The 24279-nt window shown below is 39.9% G+C and overlaps 1 protein-coding gene across 1 annotated transcript in view; it reads left to right on the top strand.

The window, feature by feature from the left end:
• LAMA2 (laminin subunit alpha 2) overlaps positions 1-24279 on the top strand; it is a 403470-nt gene that overhangs the window by 278964 nt on the left and 100227 nt on the right. Inside the window, exons 35-37 of the mRNA XM_036247762.1 lie at positions 12751-12862; positions 18575-18737; positions 20271-20481. Of these exons, the coding sequence (XP_036103655.1) occupies positions 12751-12862; positions 18575-18737; positions 20271-20481 (486 nt within the window). The remainder of the gene's footprint in view (positions 1-12750; positions 12863-18574; positions 18738-20270; positions 20482-24279) is intronic.

Consider the following 24279-nt stretch of genomic DNA (forward strand, 5'->3'; position numbering starts at 1 on the left):
ATGTTTCTCTCTCTCTCTCCCTTCCTCTCTCTAAAAAGAAATCAGTAAAAACATTTTTTTTTTTAATGTTCTGAGACTCACACAGGAAGATGAGTGATTTTTATTTGTGTGGCATTACATCCCTGGGTTCCCAAAGTCTCGTTTCCCTTAACACAGTCCTGGAAGATATGCAGCTGGGGTTCAGTAGAGCTAGAAGCAAAGCCTGTGTCCGGTTTAGCATTAGACTAGTTGCAGTCCATTAGTTTATTGTGTGTAGGGTCCACGTGGCCATGGGCCATGTGGGCAAATGCAGGAGCCAAGAGAGCACCCCCTGCAACAAGAAAGCCAGGAGCCAACAGGACAAGAGAGCAAGAGCTTCTTTGTTCAGAGGATTAAACATCTCAAATCTTCCTGCACACCTACTCTGGCCAATGACCTGTTCCCAGGTGTGACTGACAGACAAGTTCCTTTTCATCCAGACTTCACTGGACTTTCGTCTGCTCTCCCCTCTCCAGTCCCTTCCCCCAGTGATCTGTGGGGAATGGACCAGTGGCTTCCTGGGGGAGTGTTAACTGCATTTTCCTGGCAAAGCTGCACAGATAGCATGCCTGTACTATCTGGCCTTCCCTTGGCTCCCATTCTGTTATTAATAACTAGGTTAGTTAAATAGTATCATTTTATGATGTATCACAGGGACCTAAGCAGGCCCAGTACCTGGCTTCCCACTGGCCTGGTACTGTTTCCACCTCACCTGATGCTAGTTTAGGAAAACTTCTACAGGGAAATCAAATGAACTTCTAAACACAAAATGCCAAACAATGGCCCTGATGTTACAAATAGCATACTAAATGCTTTTTCATAATCTCCTACCAGCAATATGGAATGTACAAATACAAAATAGAGTTTCTTGCCAAATGTAGTTAGGCATTAATTAATGAGAACGTTTATCTCATAGTAAGTTATATTTAATAATTTTGTATTTGTTATGTGAATACAGATAAATAAGAAATTTTAAACAGATCATAGCTGAGTAAACTCAATTCACCAAGCACACAGGAATGTTCATACAAAGCCCAAGCTAGGTACTAGCAGATGAAAGATACAAATAAGATTCAGCCTTTTTGTTCAAGGAGCTTGGGGTATGTGTGTGTGTGCTGTGTACCGAAGCATGTAGGTGTGGGGGACAACCGCAAGTAAATATACAACTTGAAATAAAATAAAGAAATATACCTGAGAAATACATATATGTGGAATAATTTAATCTTGATAATGGTAATTAGGGAAAATTCCATGGAAAAGTGGCATTTTATTCAGCCATTGAATTAATACTTGTTGGGAGTCTACCATGCTCTAGGTGCGAAGACAGAATGACAGATGCTAGCCATAGAGGTATAAGCAAAACTGACACAGTCATCGCCCTCATTGAACTGATTACACTCCAGGGATCTGAGTATAGAGACTCAAGAAATATTTCACCAAGAGAATCAGATTTTCATTATGTCTTAAACTCCATCCTTTATCTTTCCAGCAGACTTTCCCATGCTAAATTTAAAAAAAATAAACAGTATATATAAGAGAAGTTTAAGATTCAAAGCAAAATGAATTGTAAAATACCAAAAGTTCCCATATACCCCCTGCCCCTACACAAGCATAGCCTCCTCCTCACCAACATCCCTCACTGGAGTGTCTCGTTATCATCTCAAAGTCCACAGTTTACTTTAGGGTTCACTCTTGGTGTTGTACATTCTATGGGTTTTGACAAACGTTTGATGGCGTGTCTCCACCATTGTAGTATCACAGAGTAGTTTCACTTATTTAAAAATCCTCTGTTCTCCACCTGTTCATCCCTGCCCCCTCCGTAACTCCTGACAACCACTGATCTTTTTACTGTCTCTACAGTTTTGCCTTTTCTAGAGTATGGAAGAAGTTGTATAGTCTGTAGCCTTTTCAGATTGGCTACTTTCTCTTAGTACTACTACACGTCTTCCAATGGCTTTGGTATTGGTGGGCACCTCTTCTCGTCCCCACGAGTGGCTGGTGGAAGTGGGCTTCTTGCAGTATCACGAGAAAAATAATATTCTGAGACTGACATGGGAGACCGAGTGATTTTTATTAGCATGGAATTAAATCCCTGAGTTTCCAAGGACCCATTTCCCTTCGCCCCATCATAGAGGTGTAGCTGTGGCTTCGGCAGAGCTGGGATTAAAGCCACTGCCCAGAGGGTCTGCTGCACGTCTGCACAGTCTAATCCAGCAGCAGGCTCGCTGAGCTTGTGTCCCCTGGTGCAGTCCACCAGTCCCTTGCATGTGGAGTCCACAGGGCCCCATGCTATGGGGGGAACACAGGTGAATGTAAGGAAGCAGGAGCAAAACCAAAGGAACCAGAGAGCTAAGAAAGCATGTTCCTTTGTCCTGGGAGTTTGTATCCCCACATTTTCATGGGCTTGTAGTGGCACTGCCCCCCAGCCCATTATCTTTGTTCCCAGATTTGACTAGCAGCAAGCACCTTCCCTACATCACCCCAACTTCACTATGCATGCCCCCCATATTTCCCTTTGTCCAGTCCCTTCCCCAAGTGTTTTGCAGGGAATGGACCACTGGTTCCCTGGGGAGTGCAAATTTGCAGCTTCCTGGTAGAGCTGCCCAAATGACATGCCTATAAATCTAACTTCCCTCTTTGCTCCATTGCTATTATTAATAACTAGCTCATTGCAATGGTATCAGCTCTATAGCTCTCTTTTTTTCCCCCATTGTCTAAATGTACCACAGTTTATTTATCTATACACCTGCTGAAAGACATCTTGGTTGCCTCCACATGTTGGCAATATGAATAAAGCCACTATAAAAGTCCAAATACATAAGTTTTTAATTCATCTGTGTAATTACTAAGGAACATAATTGCTAGATTATATGGTAAGAGTATATTTCGTTTTGTAAGAAATCACCAAACTATCTTCCCAAGTGGTTGTTCCATTTGCATTCACAGCAGCAACAAATAAGAGTTCCTATTGCTCCACATCCTCACCAACATTTGGTGGTATTGCTGTTTTGCATGTTGACCATTCTAATAGGTGCATGGCGGGATCTCATCATTGTTTTGAGCTATAATCCCCTAATGAGATGTAATGTTGAGCATCTTTATATATGCTCATTTGCCATCTATGTGTCTTCTTTGATGAGATGTCTGTTCAGGGCTTGCTATGTCCCCTCAAAAATACTTATGTTGAAATCCTAACCCCTAAGGTGATGAAATTAGTAGGTGAGGCCTTTGGGAGGTGATTAGGTCATGAGGTTAGAGCCCCCACGAATGGAATTAGTGCCCTTACAAAAGGGACTCCAGAGGAACGCTTTGACCCCTCCTTGCCTTGTGAGGACACAGTAAACAGATGTTGCCAGGAGCCAGGAAGCAGGCCCTCCCCAGACGCTGAATCTGCTGGGGCATTGATCTTGCACTCCCCGTCTCCAGAACTGTGGGAAATAAACTTCTGTCCTTTATAAGCCATCTAGTATATGGTATTTTGTTACAGTAATTTGAATACACAAAAAGTTTTTTCTAATTATTTACTTAGGTGGTTTGTTTTCTTACTAAGTTTTAAGAGTTCTTTGTATGTTTTGGATATATCCTTTATCAGGTATGTCTTTTGCAAGTATTTCCCCCAGTCTATAGCCTGCCTTCTCATTCTCTTGACAGTGTCTTTCATAGCACCGATGATTTTGATTTTAATGAAGTCCAACTTACCATTATTTCTTTCATGGATCATACCTTTGAAACTGTATCTACAAAGTTGTCACCATACCCAAAATCATCTAGATTTTCTCCAATGTTATCTTGGAGTTTTTATATTTTTTGTATAGTTTTGCATTTTACATTTAGTTCTATGATACAAATTGAGTTCATTTCAGTACTATTTTTAATAAACCTTTATATTTTAGAATACTTTTAGGTTTACAAGAGTTGCAAAGATAGTACAGAGATATCCCATATACCCCACATCATTTCCGTTACTGTTAACACCTTAGTATGGTATATCTGTTACAACTGGTGAACTAATATTGATTCATTATTATCAACTAAAGACTACTTTTTTCAGATTTCTTTAATTTTTACTTTTTATGGTTCTAGAGTCTATTACATTTAGTCATTGTGTCTTCTTGGGCTGTGTCCTCTAGACTGTGACAGTTTCTCAGACTTTCCTTGTTTTTTATGATTTTAACAATTTTGATAAGTTCATGTATTCATAAGATATCCCTCAGTTGACATTTGTCTCATGTTTTTCTCATGATGAGATAGAGTTATAAGTTTTTTGTGGGAAAAACTACAGAGGGAAAGTATCATTTTTGTCACATCATATTAAGAGCTCATGTAATCAATACGTCATTACTATCAATGTTGATCCTGATCACCTGGCAGAGGTACTATTTGCCATATTTCTGCACTGTAAAATGACTCTTTTTTCCATACTCCAATGCCATTTTTATTTGCCCATTCTTCAGATTTTATAACACAAAAAGCCTAGAAATAAGACGGCTGAAAGCAAAGCTCTCCTTGATGAAGTAAGTGGGGAGGAAATGGAAATATTCATTCATTAATTAACCTTGTCACTACCACATTTATAATTATAAACATAACTGTCAGGGAGACCTTAAATACCCAATTCTTTCTTTCCCTGTGGCCAACCTACTTGATAATCCAAAGGTGAGCTGATACACATGGAATCATAACTAGAGGACAAGTTGACTTAAATATTCAATAATATCAGGCTAAGACCACCAGTACCTTTATCTCACAGCTATGAATGAGCTAGCAATTGGACCAGAACAGAAGTGCAGTGGCCATGACTTTCTATTATCCATAGCTTCATCAGGAGACAATTCCTTAAACTAGGACTGCACATTGGAATTGCCTGTTGCCAGGTCTCACCTCCGAAGTTGTGACATCGTTGGTCTGAGGTGCAGTATGAGCACTGGGACTCTCAGTAGCTCTCCAGATGATTCAGACGTCAGGCAAGGTTGAGAACTGTTGGGAGCCCATAGTTACCTGAGGGCCCCAGCTTCCTTTCCTATGGAGAGTGCTTTCACTGATACAGCCAGTCTCTTTGGTGCCCCCTTATCTCTGCTCTGTAGACTGACCCGTTGCTTTGGGACTAATACAATCTCAGTATTTTTAAATCATTTGGTGAGTCTCATCCTGAATCTGGTGTGGGAGCTGCCCTCTCGCCTTCAAATGTTAATATATTTTGTGTTCATTTTTTTCATGGAGCAATCTAGTTCTTTAATACCCCTTGGTAAAGAAAATAATATTCCTCCCCCAAACAAACATTTTAATATGTATTTTATATAATTTAGTTAATGTAGAAATATTATAAAAGCAAAATATTACATAATCAGATCTCTTTCAGTGTATTTGATTTATTGTCATTTTATATCCCCATTGGAATATACGTCCCTTAAATATGGGGATCATATTTAATATATTCAAGCTGTCCTACAATATGTGTGGAATATGGAGGTGCTTTCTTTTAGGACAACTCCATATACCCCTATAGCTACTGCCCCCACCTCCTCCTTTTGTTTCACAGCCAAATTTTTGGAAAGATTTGGAGACAGGTCTGTATTCACTTCTCACTCTACTGCACTATAGATTTCCACTCCCACCATGCTACTAAAACTATTTCTACAAGATAACTAAGTGACAAGTTGGTCACTAAATCCAATGGGAACTTCATTTTACTTGAACTCCCTACAACAATTGCCACTTTTAATACTTCCTTCCTTCTTGACATACTTTCTCTATTTTTTCTTTTGAGTCTCTGGCCTTTCTCATCCTTTTGAGTTGGTTTTCTTGAGGTCCAGTCCACAGTCGACGTCTCTGTTCACTCTGTAAACTTTCTCTGTGCTTCAATTGCCATGGATATGCTGATGATTCAAAAATCTGTGTTTTCAAGATAGACTTAATTTTTCTGCTTCTGTCTTATGTCCCTGACTACCAACTGGATGTCTCAAATTAAACTCATCACCTTCATCTTAAAACTCATATTTTCTCCTTGAGCACCTCAGTGATGTATCCTCCAATATGTCTCCCAAAAGATAAATCAGTGAGTTTCCCCTCAGTCTACCTTCTTTTTCACACTTAGCCCAATTCAATTCTCTTGTATGGCCTCTCTCTCTCTCTCTCTCTCTCTAAGCCTATTCAACTCCAACCAACTCACGGACCTATGGCAGAGGCAACTTTATAAATCCCAGATCTGATCATATCACTCCCTTTCCAATTCGACAGAGGCTCTCCCTTTGTTCAGGATGACAGGTGATGCTCTCCCATTGTAGTCTGATTCTTGCTTATCTCCCAGCCTCGTCTCTTCCCCAACTCACTGTCTGGTCACCATAACCTGTATGCATTGCACATATAATCCAGAATCCTAGAAATCCTCTTTGATGCCTCATTCTGCTTCCAATTATCCAATCCATTAGATAATTGGGTTATCCAATTGGGTTCCGCTTCTGTGTATAGATCTCATCTCGACTACCCCACTCCCATCCACTCTTCATAGACTTTAGTTTGAGATTACCACATTATCTTTCTAGCTAGTCCCTCCGCTTCTACTCTTGTGTTCTTCCCAAGCTATCCTCTGCAGTGTAGCTAGAATGCACTTTTGCTCTTCCAGATTTGATTATGCCACCGTTGTGCTTAAACTCTTCCCCCTGACTGCTCATTGCTCTCAGGATAAAGGCCAAAATCCACCTATTGGCCACATCTCCCACCCCTTGTTTCCCTGGCCATCTGCTTCTCCAGCCTTTACTATCCTTCGGTTACTTCATCCCACCACAGAGACTTCCCACACATATTTTCTTTAGCCTTGAAGACAATCACTTCCTCCTACGTCTTGTTTACTTCTGTTCATTCCTTTCACCTTTCTAACCCTAGCACATGGGAGCCTGTCTCATGGGGGCTTTCTGTGACATTTGGTATGATGAGCGTTCTTCTATAAGTTCTTCTACCACTGTGTTTTTTCTTCAGTTTGTAATTTTTATAATTTATTTGCATGATCATTTGACAAATACCTTTCTACCACATCAAATCATGAGCTCCAAATGGATAGGAAATATGTCTTATTTTTTTCCTCACCGCAGTATTACCAATACCATGCACATAGTAGGTGTTCAGTCAATATTTCTTTAAGTAATTAACTTAATTGTTATGAATAATTTAAATAATCGCATTTGAACAGCAAGATAAAAGGTAGAGAAACCCAAAATAAGTACTGATTTTGAATTTCTCAAAAATGTACTAAAACCAAGAATATATTTACAATTCTATTGAACTGGATATTTTTCTTTCTTTAATAAACATCTCTTATGTTTATATTCTATAAGAGGAGAGTGCTACTTATGTATTAGACTGAACTATACAAAATATCAAAGTTTAGGTTTATTTACTTTGTCTTTTACTGCCTATGTAAAATTTTAAAATCAAATTTAAATGAAGATTAAGCACTTCCAAAATGATGAAATTAGTTTTTAAATGACTTAAGTGCCAACAATATTACATATTTGTAATGTCTTGTTTATAGTTTTACAAGGTTTAAGTTGCCAAGAACTTTTTGTTTGTTTTATTTCTTTTTTTTTTTTTAATCCTCACCCAAGGACATTTTTGCATTTTTTGTTCAGACAGAGAGGGAGGGAGAGAGAGGAAGAGAGAGAGAGAAATATCGATGTGAAGGGACACATCGAGTGGTTGCCACCCGCATGACCAACCAGGGCCGGGGACAAACTGCAACCGAGGTACGTGCCCTTAGCGGGAACCGAACCCGGGTCTCTCTGTACTGCAGGCTGACGCTCTAACCGCTGAGCCAAACCGGCCAGGGCTGTTTGTTTTATTTCTGCTATTATATTTTCAAAGAGAGAGAGAAAGAATGTATGACAGATCATACCTGTTTGGTTTATAACTTTTAAAATGGACACTAGCAATATTTAGGGAAAAATTCCACATGGAACTGACTTACTGTAATTGCACAGGGTCAATTGGTGGTTCCCTGCCTCTTTCCTTGTGTGTTTGTCTTAGCAGTATGCCTGAAGAGTGCTTCACTGACACACAGAACTGGTAGTGTTTGACGATGACTCTTGAGACTATCATATAAATTATTAGATCTGAAATTTAATTTTAGCAGAAAACCATGTAAGCCTGCAAATGCAAAGGTGAATGGTATCTAAGCAATGTTGTCTATTCAGTAGTTAGATTTGCTCCATTAGATTCCAGTTTAACATAAAGAAGGAAGAAAATGAGAGATGGTAGTAATATCCGACCAAGAAAATTATGTGCAGATTTCAAGAGGCACAATGAGAATTACTCAAACTAAAGCAAGAGAGCAACAGCTACATTGTTCAGAAGTAAATTAATGTGTGGCTAATGGTAATGCATGCTGCCTAGATATAAATACTCTGGAAAAGGGGAAAAAAAGAAAAGGAGAATATACCTATTTGAGTAAACTTGAATGTAAAGAAGAAAAAAGGTAATCAAAAGTAAGACAGATATGTACAAGGTATTGCATAAGGCATCATTTGCAACAGAACACCAGAAAGATTATAAGACAGAGGTAAGAGGATGTGAAAATAAGAAAATCAAAGATAGAGAATGAAAGGAAGATTGTACAACATATTAGGATAAATGAGAAGACAAGATTATAGTAAATAAGAGGAAAGATGATTAAGGGATGGGGATAACAATTTAATGAAATACAAGAAGAGCCAAACTGTACCAGACAGATAGCTCCTATCATGTACTATTCAACATTCATCTGCAATAGTGGATAAAACTGACTTTTATAAATGTCCCTTTTTTACAGTGCTACCACTATCACCACTCTCATAGGCAATAGTGTATTTGTCATAGGTTTTCTTTATGGAGTCCCTCCTGGGTGGTCTTGACAGAGCGACTCTTCAACTTAATTATTGTGTAATGAGACACGATCCTTAAAAATGTATCTGCGTGCTGTTCTGATATGAATTTTTAAATACGTTCATTTACGTAAACCTAAAGCTTAGGCACATAAAGTTGTGCATAAGTTAGAACAGTGCCCTTCCTCCCACCCAGAATGTTAAACTTTTTCTGTGTTTTTCTAGTCTTCCTGGATGTTTGATACAGATAGAGCATAAAGCTGTGAGATGGAAAATCCGTGCTTTGTGCTCAATTCCCTGTATGTGTAAGTTTAGATAAGTCACTCGACCTCGCCATATCTTTATTTTCCCCAGCATAGAACTAGGAATCATGCCCTCCATGTATCTCCAAAGGCCGGAAAAGTAAATGAGACACTGGAGAGTATTGTAAGCCCTTCTGAGCACACATATCCATCCGAGGTACAGCTGAGCCTGACGATATCACCCATCTTGTAGAGTCATAGTACCAGGAGTAAATGCCTTTTGGTGCCAGGACCCTCACACCCCTCCTCTCCGAGAGTACATCCAGGAGAGGCAGCTCTTGTCTGGGCAGAGGAAGGTCATCTTCTTCCTCGGTAAGCGCTGCGCTGGCCCAGAGATCAGTCCTGCCCACCCCCAGGCCCAGCCCCCATCCACACCAGCACAGGATGTGATGTGTAACCACAGGCTAGTTTGAGTTACTGCGAAGCCAGCGATGAGACTGCGGTGTGCTGGAAACAACAGCTCTGGGGGCTGCCTCTCCCCTCAGCATAAGCTGTAGCTTCCTGCGAGGCTCTGAAAACTGCCCAGCCATCCACATTCACGGGCCAGCATCACACCAGGCATGTGGCCAGTTTCAATGGTATTGAGAAGGCACATGGAGAGAGATTTTATTTTCCTTCAACAAGCTTTAGAACATCAAAGGGATAGTTGGTTTGGTTATCATTATATCAGCCGAGCACCCAACACCTTTGACCCCCTACAATTTGCCAGACACTGCCGGGCACTCTGGGATACAGAGAGGTAAGACATAGCCCCGGCACCCGCCCCCTTCCCCCTAAGGATGAAGATTGCATAGATATGGCAAAACACCTAACAAAGTAATGACTCAAAATAGTCATGAATGGGGGTAATGATCAATGTTTGTTTTTTACTATATAAGAAAAGAGAGCATGTGCAAAATAGTCAGGGATGGTTTCACAGAGCGGGTAAGGTTGGAACTGAATCTTGAAGGCTGGATTTATTTTGGATAATTGGGGAGGAGTTACGGAGCAATAGTATGAACAAAAGCTTTTTCCAGGAATGTGCATTGAAAGGTAGGCAATAAGGATGCTAATAGGTTGGCAAAATTAGATAAGAAATTGTTGTTTAGTCAATATATTTAACAACACTCATTTAATATTTGCTATAAGGTAGACATCATACAAGGAGCTAGATATAAAGTGATGAGCAAAACAGACCAAAGTCTTGACCTCTTAGAACTTACTAGATAGTCAGGGAGGTGGCCAATAAATAGGTAGGTAAGCCAACACATAAATAAGTGATTCTACAATGCATGGTGCTATGAAGGAAATGTTTTGCTGTAGGAAGTGCAGAAACCTAGAAAGGTGCCCGGGAAATGGCCACACCAAGAAGAGATGCTTGTTAAACTGAAAGCTGATGGATGACGAGGATCCATCACTGAAAGTATAGGGAAGAAGCTCATTTCAGGCAAGGACAACAGGGTACAAGAAGGCCCTAGGAAGGGCAGAGCTTGACACGTGTCAGATACTAAAAGGAAGCAGGGAGGTTGATTGCATAGAGTCTTAGTCATAACTCTTTTAACTTGTTTCTTAGCACGGGTCATGTAGCATTCTTGACATCTTAATATTGGAGTACTCATATAATCGGCACTGAGTTTGTTAGTGATGATGTTGATGCCTTACTGTATAAATTAATTAGGTAAGTAGAAGTCAATTCTGATTATCCAGAATTTCAAAAGGACAGTATATCAATATATATTTATTTTTCAAAAAATGTGATGCTTTGAACGATTAACAAGATTTGTTAAGCTCAAAGGTATGAATATTTATGTAAATTATGACCTTTTGGGTAAGATGTTGATTAAGCCAAAAAAATTAAGTTCAGATTATAATGTACATTTTCTCTGTAGTAAGAGATACTAGTGTTGGTGATACATTAATTCTTATGATAAGATATTGAAAGATGACCATAATGTAGATCAAGTCCTGTATTATAGTACTCAGTGACAGGTGAAAATAGGAGGAATATCATAGAGTACAGTCAAGTCCAGGCTATACAAACATCTAGACAAACATCTAAAACAGTTTAGATGGTCAACATCTCAAACTGTTAACCTCAATAATTCAAAAACAACATTTAAAAAATTATACGTGTGGTGTGGGTGTGTAAGAAGTTATTCGACCCATCTGAGCCTTGATTCTCAAAGTTAAAATAATTTCATTATGAATATTTTAGGAGTTTACCAAGAGCATTCTAACACAATGACTGACACTCTCCAAATTATTGTGTATATATACTGCAAACTCTAAAGAGGAATTTTAAAAAGCTTCCAATGAATTCTTATCTTTTCAACCTTTCAGATGCTTGAAGGTTGAGAAGATGATAATAGTTGGACTTTATACGCTACCTTTTTTGCAAAACTTTGAAAACTTTCATGAATTAACCCTCTTACTGTTCCTCGGAACTCAGAACATGCAATACAATTTCTGTAGCATCTCTAACCATGTTCTGTGCTGGCCAGACATTTAGTTCTATTTTAAGTTCTATTTAAAATCCACTTTTATACATTTTTTTAAATGTGAATTCTTTGACCATCTAGAATGCAAGCATTCTGGTACATGATTTTAGAGCATTAATAACTCTGCCAACTTGGACCTTATGCGAATTATTTTGAAGCAGTTTGTGGCTCATTATTTGTAACTGGATTATTCCAATCTCTTTATTTAAAAGAGAAGTCATACTTATTATCACATGCATACACATAAAAAATAAAATGTAAACTTATTTTAAGTTGTTCTAAATCTTGTAGTATCTTTTAAGAAACTTTTATTATTACACATGCCATTTTCATTTGACTAAATATGGTATATCTTAACCGTGAACACATGAAATTGACTCCATTGTGTCTAAGTGGTACCTTCAATGTGAATAAAGGTGCAACTGTATACGGATTGTCTTTGGGAGGTGAGGCTGGTTTGGGGTTCTGTTTTACTCTGTTGACAGAAATGTATGGTTCTAGGATTAACATCCATCTTTTCTGGTGATTACATGTGGGAAAAGTTAGCATTTATTCTTCTTTAATGCTTTACTGGCATCTTTAGAGTGTTATAAAACAAGCATTTACTACCTAGTAGCTAAGCATTTCCCCTTTTTTGTTTCATTAATTAATGTATTGATTTCCACTGAATCTATCGGATCAAGCTTATTGAGACAGACTGCCTGTGCCTCCATCATTGCTATACTCCACACTTTTTCAGTAAATAAAATATGGACAAAACTGCAACATGTGGAGACTGAAGAATTCATTAAAGACTTTTGGCAACAGTACCTTAATATTTCAAAAATAATTGTGCTTTATCGCTTCTTCTGTGCCATTGCATGTAAAAAGGGTTTTAAAAAGACCAAATACAGCCCTCTGATTTCCATTTAATGGAAGAAGTAATAAAGTTTAATTGTATACTTGAGCGCAGGGTGTCACTTCCAGTACATCTGATCAATAATTCATCGATTGCCTTTGGCTCAAAGTAATATTTGAAAGCAAATGTAGCCAGTGGAAGTTTATCTAACAGTAGCTTAATCATCTCTATTAATTGTGCTTTTCCCGAATTTGGATCATTAGGCTACCAAAGTAACAGCAGATGGCGAGCAAACTGGACAGGATGCTGAGAGGACCAACACAAGAGCAAACTCCTTAGCAGAATTCATTAAGGACCTTGTCCAGGATGCAGAAGGTATGACAGAAGCCTCTGTTCAGTCATTATTTCTCCCAGCAGAAAAATAGAAAAAGGGATTACACAGGGCTGGAATGTCTCTAATAAGGGCCGTCATTTCTAAATTTGAGGGATGGGTTTTAAAAGTATTTTGGTCGAGTTTTTCAAGGGCATGAGCTGCTGAAAACGTACCACCTCAAGTGCTAAAGTGGTGACAACAGCCAGTAAGTTAGTAATTGTGAGAGCAGAGGAGCAAGAGATGGAATGTACTCCTGTAGGAATGCTTCGCATTTCAAGGAATGGCTATTAGGATGTAATGACTAATGGGCAACTTATGCTTTGCTATTGTTTGTATTCAAATCTAGTTAAAAGATGTTTAATTTTTTAAAGCTAATTTTATCAATCTGCTCAGTCCATTAAAGCAGCACTTTAATTTCTCAAAATGCCTTTTAAAACACTTGGTGCTGGTTTTTAATGAACATCTGTTACTTGGGACTTGGATGTGCTGACTTACCAGAAGCTGTGCGGCATTTAGTCCGCAGTCCTCCAGGACTCAGTTCTTGGCATCTGCCAATCTGTCTGGGAAGCAAAGGGAAGCCATCTTTGGGCAAAAGCCCAGACTGAGAAACTCATAAAGAAAACAGGTGATAACAACAACAAAAAAAATAGTTCTTAAATATCTATTAATATATAATAAACATGCACTCATGTTTAGAAAGTAAGAAAAGGGTTTGTTTGGTTTTATTTGTTTGCTTTTAAATGTTGAACCATTTTTTATTGCTCTGCAGTGTTATGTACTTTAGGTAGTCTGCTTTTGCTTTATAAGATAGCCAAATAAGTCAGGACCTGAGATAAAACCTTCACGCCAGATCCTGACAGGTAATTCTTAGGAATCACTGGCCAACAAGCGACAGAAGCTCCCAACGATTCCCCACTGCAAGAAACAAGAGTTTTAATCTGAGGCAAAATATGTCAGGACCTGAAACAGAAATTACTCCTGCTAGAAACATCTGTTAACTCCTGAGGTTAATCCTCTGCCTGATGAAGTTGTGCTTTTCCTGGTTTTATTTTCTATTAATGCTGCTTGAAGTACCAACTCCCCCCAATGGGGAAAAAGAAAAAATACACACACACACACACACACACACACACACACACACCCCTCCCATTGCAGGTAGAGCAATGTCACTGTGCCTGGGTTCCCGAGACACTCATCAGTACTCCAGAAACTTTCCTTTTCCTTCTGTCTCATTCTCAAACACCCAACAAACACCCAGAAGCCTATCCCGTAAACTCATTTTTTAAAAATATGTTTTTATTGATTTTTTAGAGAGAGAGGAAGGAAGAGAGAGAGAGAGAAACAGTGATGTGAGAGAGATACATCTATGGGCTGCCTTCTGCACGCCCCCTTCTGGAGATCAAGCCTGCAACCTGGTCATGTGCCCTGATGGGGAATTGAACCGGGACCTCTCAGTCCATGAGACAATGCTTAATCTACTGAGCCACACCAGCCAGGCTGAACTCATTTTTATCTATTCAATCAAACATTGGTACAGAAGAACAACCTTTAATTTGTTTTCAGTAGACTCCAATATCAGCACTGACGACTTCTCTACACATGCCCTCGCCCTCTCAGTTTGTGCACTGGTCAAAGACCACCAGCAGGGGGCAGAGTGGAAATGATATTTAACCCAGGCTTTGTTCACCATCCACAATCTAGCCACCAGAGAAAAGGGTTAAGTATCATCAAAGGTGACCCATTCCCTAGTTGGACATCAGTCAGGTGGTCTGGCTGTGTCAGTCCAAATGAGGCCTTTTCTCTAATGCACATGTGGCGTCATGGGTGAGGCTGTGATCCTGCACCTGAGAAGTATGTGACGACTACTCTCTCTCCCAGCAGGTACTAACATGAATGATGGCAAGAATCATCACCACAGCCCTTCATAAAAGAAGTTTGGCAGGATTGAGCCAACTGTTAAAATTTTATAAAAGTGTGCATTTGATATGCCAAAGTTAAACTAAATCCTGATTGAGATGTGTGTATATACTGCAAGGCTTGGTAGTGTAGTACAATGGATTTTTCTTTTTTTTTTAAGAAAAGGAAACTCATCAAAAGCTTTAAGTGGATAATACAACATATCTACATCCTTTTTCTTTCTCACTTAAAATGACAATACTTGGAATAATCATCTGTATTTTTAGGTTTTATTAGTGGCAGTAAGTGCTGTGGAGAAAATGAATGCTTCGGCCTGGTAGTACCTTTCTCAGTTTTGTTTAAATGGAATACTTTACTCACCCTGTCCTCTACCATAAGTCATGGCTCTTTACAGATCATCAACATCCATTAATCTAAGGCATTCTTATCTCATTATAATGTTTAAAGTGTACTATGCTATGACTTCTGATTAGATCACGAATATTTTATTCCACACACTGTTAGAATTAATGAGTGAACATATATAAACCCGTTAGTGTTATGTCCTGACATATTATGGGACTTAATAAATGCTAGGCACCTTCTTTTCTGTTTCTCAGATCACAGAAGTATTTGTCATTAATGATAAATTTACCCATCAAAAAATACTTTTTTTAGGTTCATTGTGAAAACTAGCTTTGCTTCTCCTAAGGCATTATTTTATTTGTATGTTATGTATACTGCATAACTCTCAAGTACTTTATTTTTGCCCCCCCCCCCCACACACACACACACTAAGATGCTTAGTGCTAGATTTAGGATCCACCGCACTGAATATTATGGTATGTCTTTCTGTCCATTAGTATTTCTGCTGATTTACATTAATTTTAAATCTTTACCATCTCCTTTAAGTTAACTTCATCTTGTTTTAAAGAAATTTTAAAACTACTTTAAATTTCCTTTGAAATAAGGTAGAAATAAATAAATTTAAAAGATATATTTGTTACAATTATTTTTCAATACATTAAAAACATACTGAAGCTGTGCTGTGTATCTTTGAGTAAGAGACTACCACATTCATCTTTAGTTTAAAAATTCTCGGAGAGATTTCAGCTTCCATAGATAGAAACAGTGGACCAATCGGACCTCTTCTATTAACTTACTGTCTTAATACAGCATCATTTTTCTAAAGCAGTTTTTGGGTACCCTAATAATTTTTTCTAATTGCTTTACTTTGTTTTGTTTTGCTTTTGTTTTTTTATCATCACCTGAGGACATTTTTGCATTCATCTTCAGGTAGAGCGAGAGGGAGAGAGGGAGAAAGAGAGAGAGAAACATCAATGTGAGAGAGACACATCGAGTGGCTGCCACCCACGCAACCCCAACCAGGGCTGGAGGCAAACTGCAACCGAGGTACATGCCCTTACAGGAACGGAACCCAGGCCTCTCTGGTCTGTGGGCCGACACTCTAACCGCTGAGCCAAACCAGCCAGGGCCATATTGCTTTAGTTTTAAAAAATGATGCATTCCAAAAGTACAGCCATATTTTCCTTTTCTCTCTCTGATACTGCAGAAATTGAGCTTTGAGAATGGACCACAAGAGGAGGATGTATCACACATTTCTCCCTTCCTCAATACCACCTGTGCCCAAAACCTAAATTTACTTTAATTTTTTTCATCTCTAACCAAAGCTCATTTGTATATTAACTTAAGAAAGGAAAAACAAACAATTTTGGCAGGTTACAAAATGGGGTTTATCCCTTTTATTTAAAAAATTAGGTGAATGCAAATGAAATCAATGGTTACTTCCATCTACCTTTGGTCATACTCAACTGCACAGAAAGGTGTGCACTCTGACCAAAGGATGGGGCTGTATTACAGGAACAGTCAAATCTACAGGTTTTTCTTAAAGTCTAAGATTTCTTAGATTTAATTATCAGCATTCTGGCATGGTTCCCACAGAGTCTGTTGGGCCAAAGAGCTTTCAAATCAATCAGTCTATGGTCATTGAGGTTCCTTAACAAACATGACACAGTCTAGGTGATATATTACTAACAATAAGGGTGACATCTTGAGAAGTTTATTTGGCTTATGTTTAGGTATGGCCATGAGCCAGTTGACCAAGAAAGAGACACCCTCACTACCTTCTAGGAATACAGCACCTGAATAATAATTTCTACCAGAGGGCTAGGAATGGCCATATGTGTTTTTTAAAACACCTGATTCAAATTGTTCTGCAAATTAAACTGGCTATTTCAGGAATAAGCTGTTGGCTGCAGCAACTTTGTAATCAAAGACATTTATCATGGAAATAGACTTAGAAAGATGTATTCTGGAAAGGGTAGAATCAGAGGCAAAAACTCAATTCTTTCTACTAGCCCAGTGATTCTCAAACTCTCTAGCACGCATCCAAAGCTCCTGGAGTACTTGGGAAACCATAGATTGCTGGTCACCAGCCCTATTATTTTTTAACTTAGCAGGTCTGGGGTGGGGCCTAAGAATCTGCATTTCTAATAAGTTTCTTGGTGATGTTGATGCTGCTCGTTTGGGGACCACATTTCAGAACCACACGACTTACCCACCTTGTGACACTCACTGCGGCTGCTACGTGGCCAGATGAGGTGCACCTGTTTCAAGCGCTCTGCCTATGGTATCCTTGGAGCAGCTCTTACCAATGCCAATCAGAAAAGTTTCTCTAAGAATAGAAATGAATTTCCGGATTCTTTATATCTTAAAGAAGTCTTAGGATATAGCCATGAATGTTAGAAAATACCTCTTGGCCAACTCAGAACCCTCATTCTAGGGATTTTCATAGGTAAGATTATACAAGTCAGGGTTTGATGGACAAAAGAGTTCAAAAGAGTATCTCCTTTCAACATGTTAAATTAATGTTCCATAGAACACACTTCAGAAAAAGTTGGTCTAAAATTAATGGTAGAATTGCAAGAATGTTTCAATTCACCAGTTTTTCAAATTTTTATTTGACATAGAATTCGTTTTTCAAATGAAATTTTTCCCAGAATACCAACCTATAAAAGAAAGTCGTGGCAGAACAGACATTTGTAATACCTGAAGCACATGGAGAATCCTAAATTTCCAAAGAGCACAGTTTGAAACCCCATTTAATGCATAATAAACACAGACTTTTATGATGGTTGTTACTGCTGGAAGGTATCTTTGAGCCCCATCTATAAGCTTGTCCCTAGACCAGTGTTCCTTACCTCCATCCTGTAAAAACATGAGCACAGAACCATGTTGAAGTGCAAAAGCAGGTTCATTTTTAAATGTCTCATTGCTGATAGTATTTCCGTACTCAGTATTTTTTTTTTTTTACAGTTGCAAATGTAATGACTTTAAAAAAAATCTTTATTGTTGAAAGTATTACAGATGCCCTCCTTTTCCCTCCACCATATTCAGTATTTTTTAAATAGATTGAATATGATTGAGTCTTACCAGCAATGGAGACCTTATGTTTTCAGCTTCCAAGTGTTCGGCTACATGTCTCATTTATTTTATTCCTTACCTGAAGAGGATTTGAGCCACTTGGTTTTTGTTTTGTTTTGTTTTGTTTCTGTTTCTTCCTTTTGGGGTAAAAACACCCTGGTTTAATTACCATGCCCCCAAAAGCATAATATGGAGAAATATGTCACATTCCCCTGTGGGTTGAGGATCGTTGTGCTAACTGCCTCTGCTACGGCAGGGACGCATGGCAGACCACGTGTCATTTGGAGATGGTGGAGAGGAGCAGATGTTGAGTGGCGTTTTTGCATGTGGCATTTTTGTTTACTAATCTGCAAAATTTGTTTTACCCCCTGCAGCTGTAAATGAAAAAGCTATAAAACTAAATGAAACTCTAGGAATTCAAGACAAGGCCTTGGAGAGAAATTTGCAAGGGCTTCAGAAAGAGATTGATCAGATGATGAGAGAATTGAGGAGGAAAAATCTCGATGCACAGAAGGAAGCTGCTGAAGACGAGTTGGTGTGAGTAGATCCTCTGTTTTGTCTTCATTGGATACACCGAGCTTTCCCAATTGTTTGCAGTTTTCTAAGTTTTCCGTCACATAGATGAGTATAAGATACTTTGCTATTCAGTTTTTACTTAGTTACAATTTATCTTGCTCTAAAATAATTGAAAACATGTTCTTGCCTATATATTAATGATCAAGTAATTGATCTTTTCTGGCACTGTCTCTTCTATAATTAGGCTTATGGGTTTGCTTTATTAATTACCTGTATTTGGGACTTTTAAACTACCAATAGCTTTTTTGTTTTGATTAAAATACCTTTGACTAAATAAGTAAAGCTATGCATTTTGCAGGTCTTTCTTTATGTTTTCTCATCTCACAGAATGCTAAATAAAAGAGTTGTCAAATAATAAATGTTTAATACCTTCAAATCAGGGTGGGGAATTTGAGGTTGGGAATATAGTAATAGTGATTTTACTGATGCTAATTAACTACTGTGACAACACACTCAAAAGAAAAATACATTTTGACATACATAGGTAACTACAAAGTGATAGGGTTGTTAATAATGTGTACTAAACTGACAACATCAGCGACATCTGAGAACTTGTTTGAGATACAGATTATCAAACCTCACCCCAAAACTACTGGATCAGAAACTTTGGGGATGGAACCCAGCAATGTTTTGACAACTACTTCAGAATATCGTGATGCCTATTTCTTTCAGAATTACTGTTTTTCTACTACTTAGCCTTTCTTAAGGGCTCAGATATTATCACTTTAGGAAGACTATAAAGTTAAACCCAGGAAACTCCCAGATTACTCAGAAGACAAAGAAAATTAGATGAAGCCCTGGCCAGTTTTGCTCAATGGTTAGAGAGTCTGCCCATGGACCAGAGAGGCCCGGGTTCGGTTCCCGCTAAGGGCACGTACCTCAGTTGCAGTCTGTCCCCAGCCCCAGTTGGGGTTGTGTGGGTGGTGGCCACTCGATGTGTCTCTCTCACATGAATATTTCTCTCTCTCTCTTCCTCCCTCTCTCCCTTCCATTCTATCTGAGGATAAATGCAAAAATGTCCTCGGGTGAAGATAAAAAAAAGTAGATGAAAATCATGATTTTATACTAGCTGGTCAATAGCACAGAGTTCTGTTCACATTTCTAACTAAACATATTCATACCTTATATTCAAAGCAACAGAGGAAATGTCTCATTATGTTGAATCAGGTAGCTTTTTATTTTTTGGTATGTGAAGTGCATCATAAAACTCATTTCAGCAGTCAAATTATGAGAATGAGTTCCTTTCCAATTTAAATTTTATATGACTAACAAATTATAAATGTGAGGATTTTTGGAGCTTAATTTTAATTGCAAAAGGCTGTGCCCCTTTTCAGTATCAGTTTTCAACTTGGTGTAGCGCATGGGCAGTCTTCTATAAATGTGGTCTTCCGTTCCCATTCTTTTCGCGTTAGCATCTCTGTAATAGAGTTTGAAACCAATGAACCCGAGGCAGTGGCAGGGCTCATTGTGTGTGGTTGGGCTGGGTGCTTGCAGAGCCGCAGAAGGCCTGATGAAGAACGTGCAGAAGCTGTTTGGAGAGCCCCGAGGGAAGAATGAAGAAAAAGAGAACCATCTCCGGGAGCAAATGACAGGCTACAAAGACAAGCTGGATGATGCCTGGGACCTGTTGAGAGAAGCGACGGATAAAATCAGAGAAACAGATCGTTTATCTGCAGCAAACCAGAAAAACAGGACAGCTCTGGAGGTGAGTCTGTGGGGCTGTGGGGCGGGGGTTGAACATGGCTGGCCCAGTTGCTGTGAATTTAGAGATCAGGAATGACAACTCTGAAAGCAGACTTCTGAGACTCGGAACAGGGGATGATCTTTCTCCTTTTTAAATCAACCCTCATTGCCCATAACATCAAATAAAATGTAGATAACTGAAGCTACTGACGATAATAGAGTGGTACAGTGGAAGCAGCTGTTCACCTGGAGTCAGAGGACCTTGGTCTTAATGTGCCACTAACTAGAAGTACTAGCTTGGGCAAGTCAGTGTCCAGCCGTACGAGTGCACTGCACTCGAGCAGAGCTCGGGTACCTTCAAGTACGAATAGCACCATTCTACAGTCTACCCAACCTAATCCGCACACCGTGGCTTAGATATCTGATTGCCATGAATCGCAGACGTGCCAAGTTTTTTCTCATGGAATTTGGACACAGGAGCAACAGCTCGTTGAGAGACCAGAACATTGGATGATTCTGATTCTTTTTCTTTTTGCACTGTGTTCTACGAAAATGCTATTATAAAAGGGACTACCATGAAACAGATCAAATCTGAGTTCTTTTTCCCTCCTTTTCCTCACAGGCAAGAGGTACTTCTCTCCTCTAGAAGTGATGGGCAGCCTCTCCCTCTGTTGGGGTACTGATGAGGCTGGAAGTAAACAGATTTCTCCACCTCTTTGCCCCTTAATCTCTCTCTCTCTCTCTCTCTCTCTCTCTCTCTGTTCCCCCCTCTCTCTCTCTCTCTCTCTCTCTCTCCCCCTCTCTCTCTCTCTCCCTCTCTCGATCTCATCTCTAGCATGTTCTCTCTCTTCACGTGGCAAATTGATCACTTTCCCTAAGAGTGAATTTAGCACATATAATGGCACAAACCTGTATTTCGTATTGAAAAAACAACAACTTTGTCCCCAGAAACAAATTTACCTTTGCTGTTTTCACGTCCTGGACCTCCAGCAGATATGAAGCAGCAGCAGACCTATGTGTCTTCCAACATAATCTCACTGGAACCGAACACTCCCTGGCATATTTGTTGAATTGACAATTGAATAAAATGAATCTGGATTTTTTTTAATCTACTCATTTCTGTCCATTTTTCTTTCGATTACAAGGAGGACAAATTAAATTTCTAAAAGATATTCCCCTCCCCCTCCCCCACCCCCATCCCCAGGATCTCTCTCCTGGGACTTAGCCTTGTCATTTTGATAGAAGATGGAAGAGGCTCACTTTTTCCTTAACTGATGTGTCTCATCTAAACCGATTTGGGGGCTGCTGACAGGCTGGCAGTGTCAGAGAAAAGGCGGCCGGTGAGGCGGGACGCTGGCCGCTGTCCTCGGAGGCTCCGGCGTGCCGTCCGCTCCCCGCACGCCGGCGGGGTAACTGCCCGCAGGTGCACCTCTTCATTTCATGGCAACAGTTTCAGAAATTAAAATTACCTGTGTGGAAAGTATAATAAGCATCTGGGAAGTATTTCCGGAAGAGTCATCGTGGCACAGTAAACGGTGCTTTCGGTTATCCTTCCTTTTAGGGGTGTTTTAAACTGGGAGCCGTCCTTCTCGTCCCCCCCCCGCCCCCCCCCCACCCCCCCCCCCCACCCCGACAAGCCAGGAGCTCATGCAGGCAGCGCTGTGGCTCTGGGTGGTCCTTCCCGGTCCGTTTTATATGCCACGCTTAAGTAAGGCTTGTTAAACACTTGCTGGAGTAAACAGATAAACTGATTAAATGAACATGAGGGAGGCACAGCTCACTTAAGGTTATTCGCCAAGGCTGATTGAAGTTGGTTACTGAGGTGGGCGCTAGACTGACTAGTGACCTGGAGAGTTTGTTAAACGGTGGGGTCCTGGGACACTCACTCAGACTGAGTTGGCTGGTCAGTGGTGCAGCCCAGGGTTCATAGTCTGAAACGTTCCCTGGGGGAATCTGATGTGCATGCAGGTGTGAGAACAACCTATGCATTGTATCCACTTGATGGAATAATGATCTTTTAAAAAAAATAAATAACTTTATTGAGGCTAGGAAGGTAATATAAGTAAGACTCAACTCAAATGGGTTGTTTTCATTTATTGTTTTAAAAGGTAAGCATGCAATTTTTATTTATTTATTTTTCTTTATTGACTTGAGAGAGAGAGGAAGGGAGAGGGAGACATTGATTGGCTGCCTCCTGCATGCGCCCCCCCCCCCCCCCCCCGGGGATCAGTCCCACAACCTGGGCATGTGTCCTGACCAGGAACCGAACCGGCAACCTCTTGGTGCATGGGTAGATGCTCAACCACTGAGCCACACCAGCCAGGCACTTTTTTTTTGCAAATTTTATTATTAAAAACATTTATCAAGTCCCTACAAAGTTCAAGAGATGTGCTAAACCCAAAAATTGATCATGTCAAGCACTGGTCCTCGTTGTATGGTCCTTGGAACAGCAGCATTAGTGTCAGCTAGAAACTTGTTCAAAATACATATTCTCAGGCCCCACCCAAACTATCAACCGAGGAAACTGTGAGTAGAGCCCAGCAACTGGCATTTTAAAAACCCCTCCAGGTATTCAGATGCAAACTTAAGTTTGAGAACCATTGATATTCAGAAATACACCATCTCTGATGACTGTAGCTAACTTGTATTTATTGGGAGATGCACGCAGGTAAACCATTCTAAAGAGTAATTATAGAGGCAAGCAAAGGAAGGACATCTCAATCACCTTGGGTTTAAGGTTGGCTTCACAGAAGACCTGACATGTGTGCTAAGCCCTGAAGGGTGGGCACTATTTCCTGCAAAATAGATGGGAAAGAACATCGCATACATAGGGAAAAACATACCAAAGCACAGATGAAAATAAACTAAGAGCCCTGGCTGGTTTGGCTCAAAGGTTAGAGCGTTGGCCTGCGGTCCAGAGAGACCCGGGTTTGGTTCCCGCTAAGGGCACATACCTTGGTTGCAGTTTGTCCCCGGCCCTGGTTGTTCATGCGGGTGGCAGCCACTTGATGTGTCCTTTTCACGTCGATGTTTCTCTCTCTCTCTCTCTCTCTCTCTCTCTCTCTCTCTCTCTCTCTCTTTCTCTCTTTCCCTCCCACTCTATCTGAACAAAAAATGGAAAAATGTCCTCGGGTGAGGATAAAAAATAAAATAGAGTATGACATTTTGGGAAAACTCAGTGGTTTGATAGGATCGGAATGAAGACTGGATGTAAATGAGGGAGGGGATAGAAAGCCAGAAAAGACAGAGCCAGACCTTGAGTTGTAAGAGAATTGCATTCTGAGACAAAGCCAGGGAATTTTGGAGAATTGGTTTCATATTAGAAAATAGTGTGACATAAGGCTAGAAAAATAGGCTGGGATAGTGGTTCAAGTCTGTCCGACATCCAACATATCATAGAGCTGTTGGTAACCAGGGTGTTTGAGGTTGAACAGGAATGATTTCTGGCCTCATAAAACTTACAGTCTCCTAAAAATTCAGGCATCTTAACCTTTCATTACATGCAATCCTGTGATTAATAGGGGCTGGGAGACTCACCGAAAGATTCACAGAAATGCATCTCAGCAGAAATTGAGAGAAGTTGATAGACATGGTGGAGCAACTTGGGCCCAAACACAGAGCTCTGAAAGTGTGAGTTGGTCTTAGGAAGTGTCAGAGCAGGAGAGCTCAATCCTAGACTACATAAATGCCTGTAGGAGACCAAAGGCTCTAGAAACAGTGTTTAGAGCCAGATCATAGAAGGCTTTGAGTGTGCAGCCTTCTAGACGCCAACGGGTTCGCAGGGCACTTCCAGCAATAGAGGCAGCGGGAACTTTGTGCC

This window comes from Molossus molossus, unplaced genomic scaffold (assembly GCF_014108415.1).
Source record: "Molossus molossus isolate mMolMol1 unplaced genomic scaffold, mMolMol1.p scaffold_m16_p_8, whole genome shotgun sequence".
In the NCBI taxonomy this organism is placed as follows: domain Eukaryota; kingdom Metazoa; phylum Chordata; class Mammalia; order Chiroptera; family Molossidae; genus Molossus; species Molossus molossus.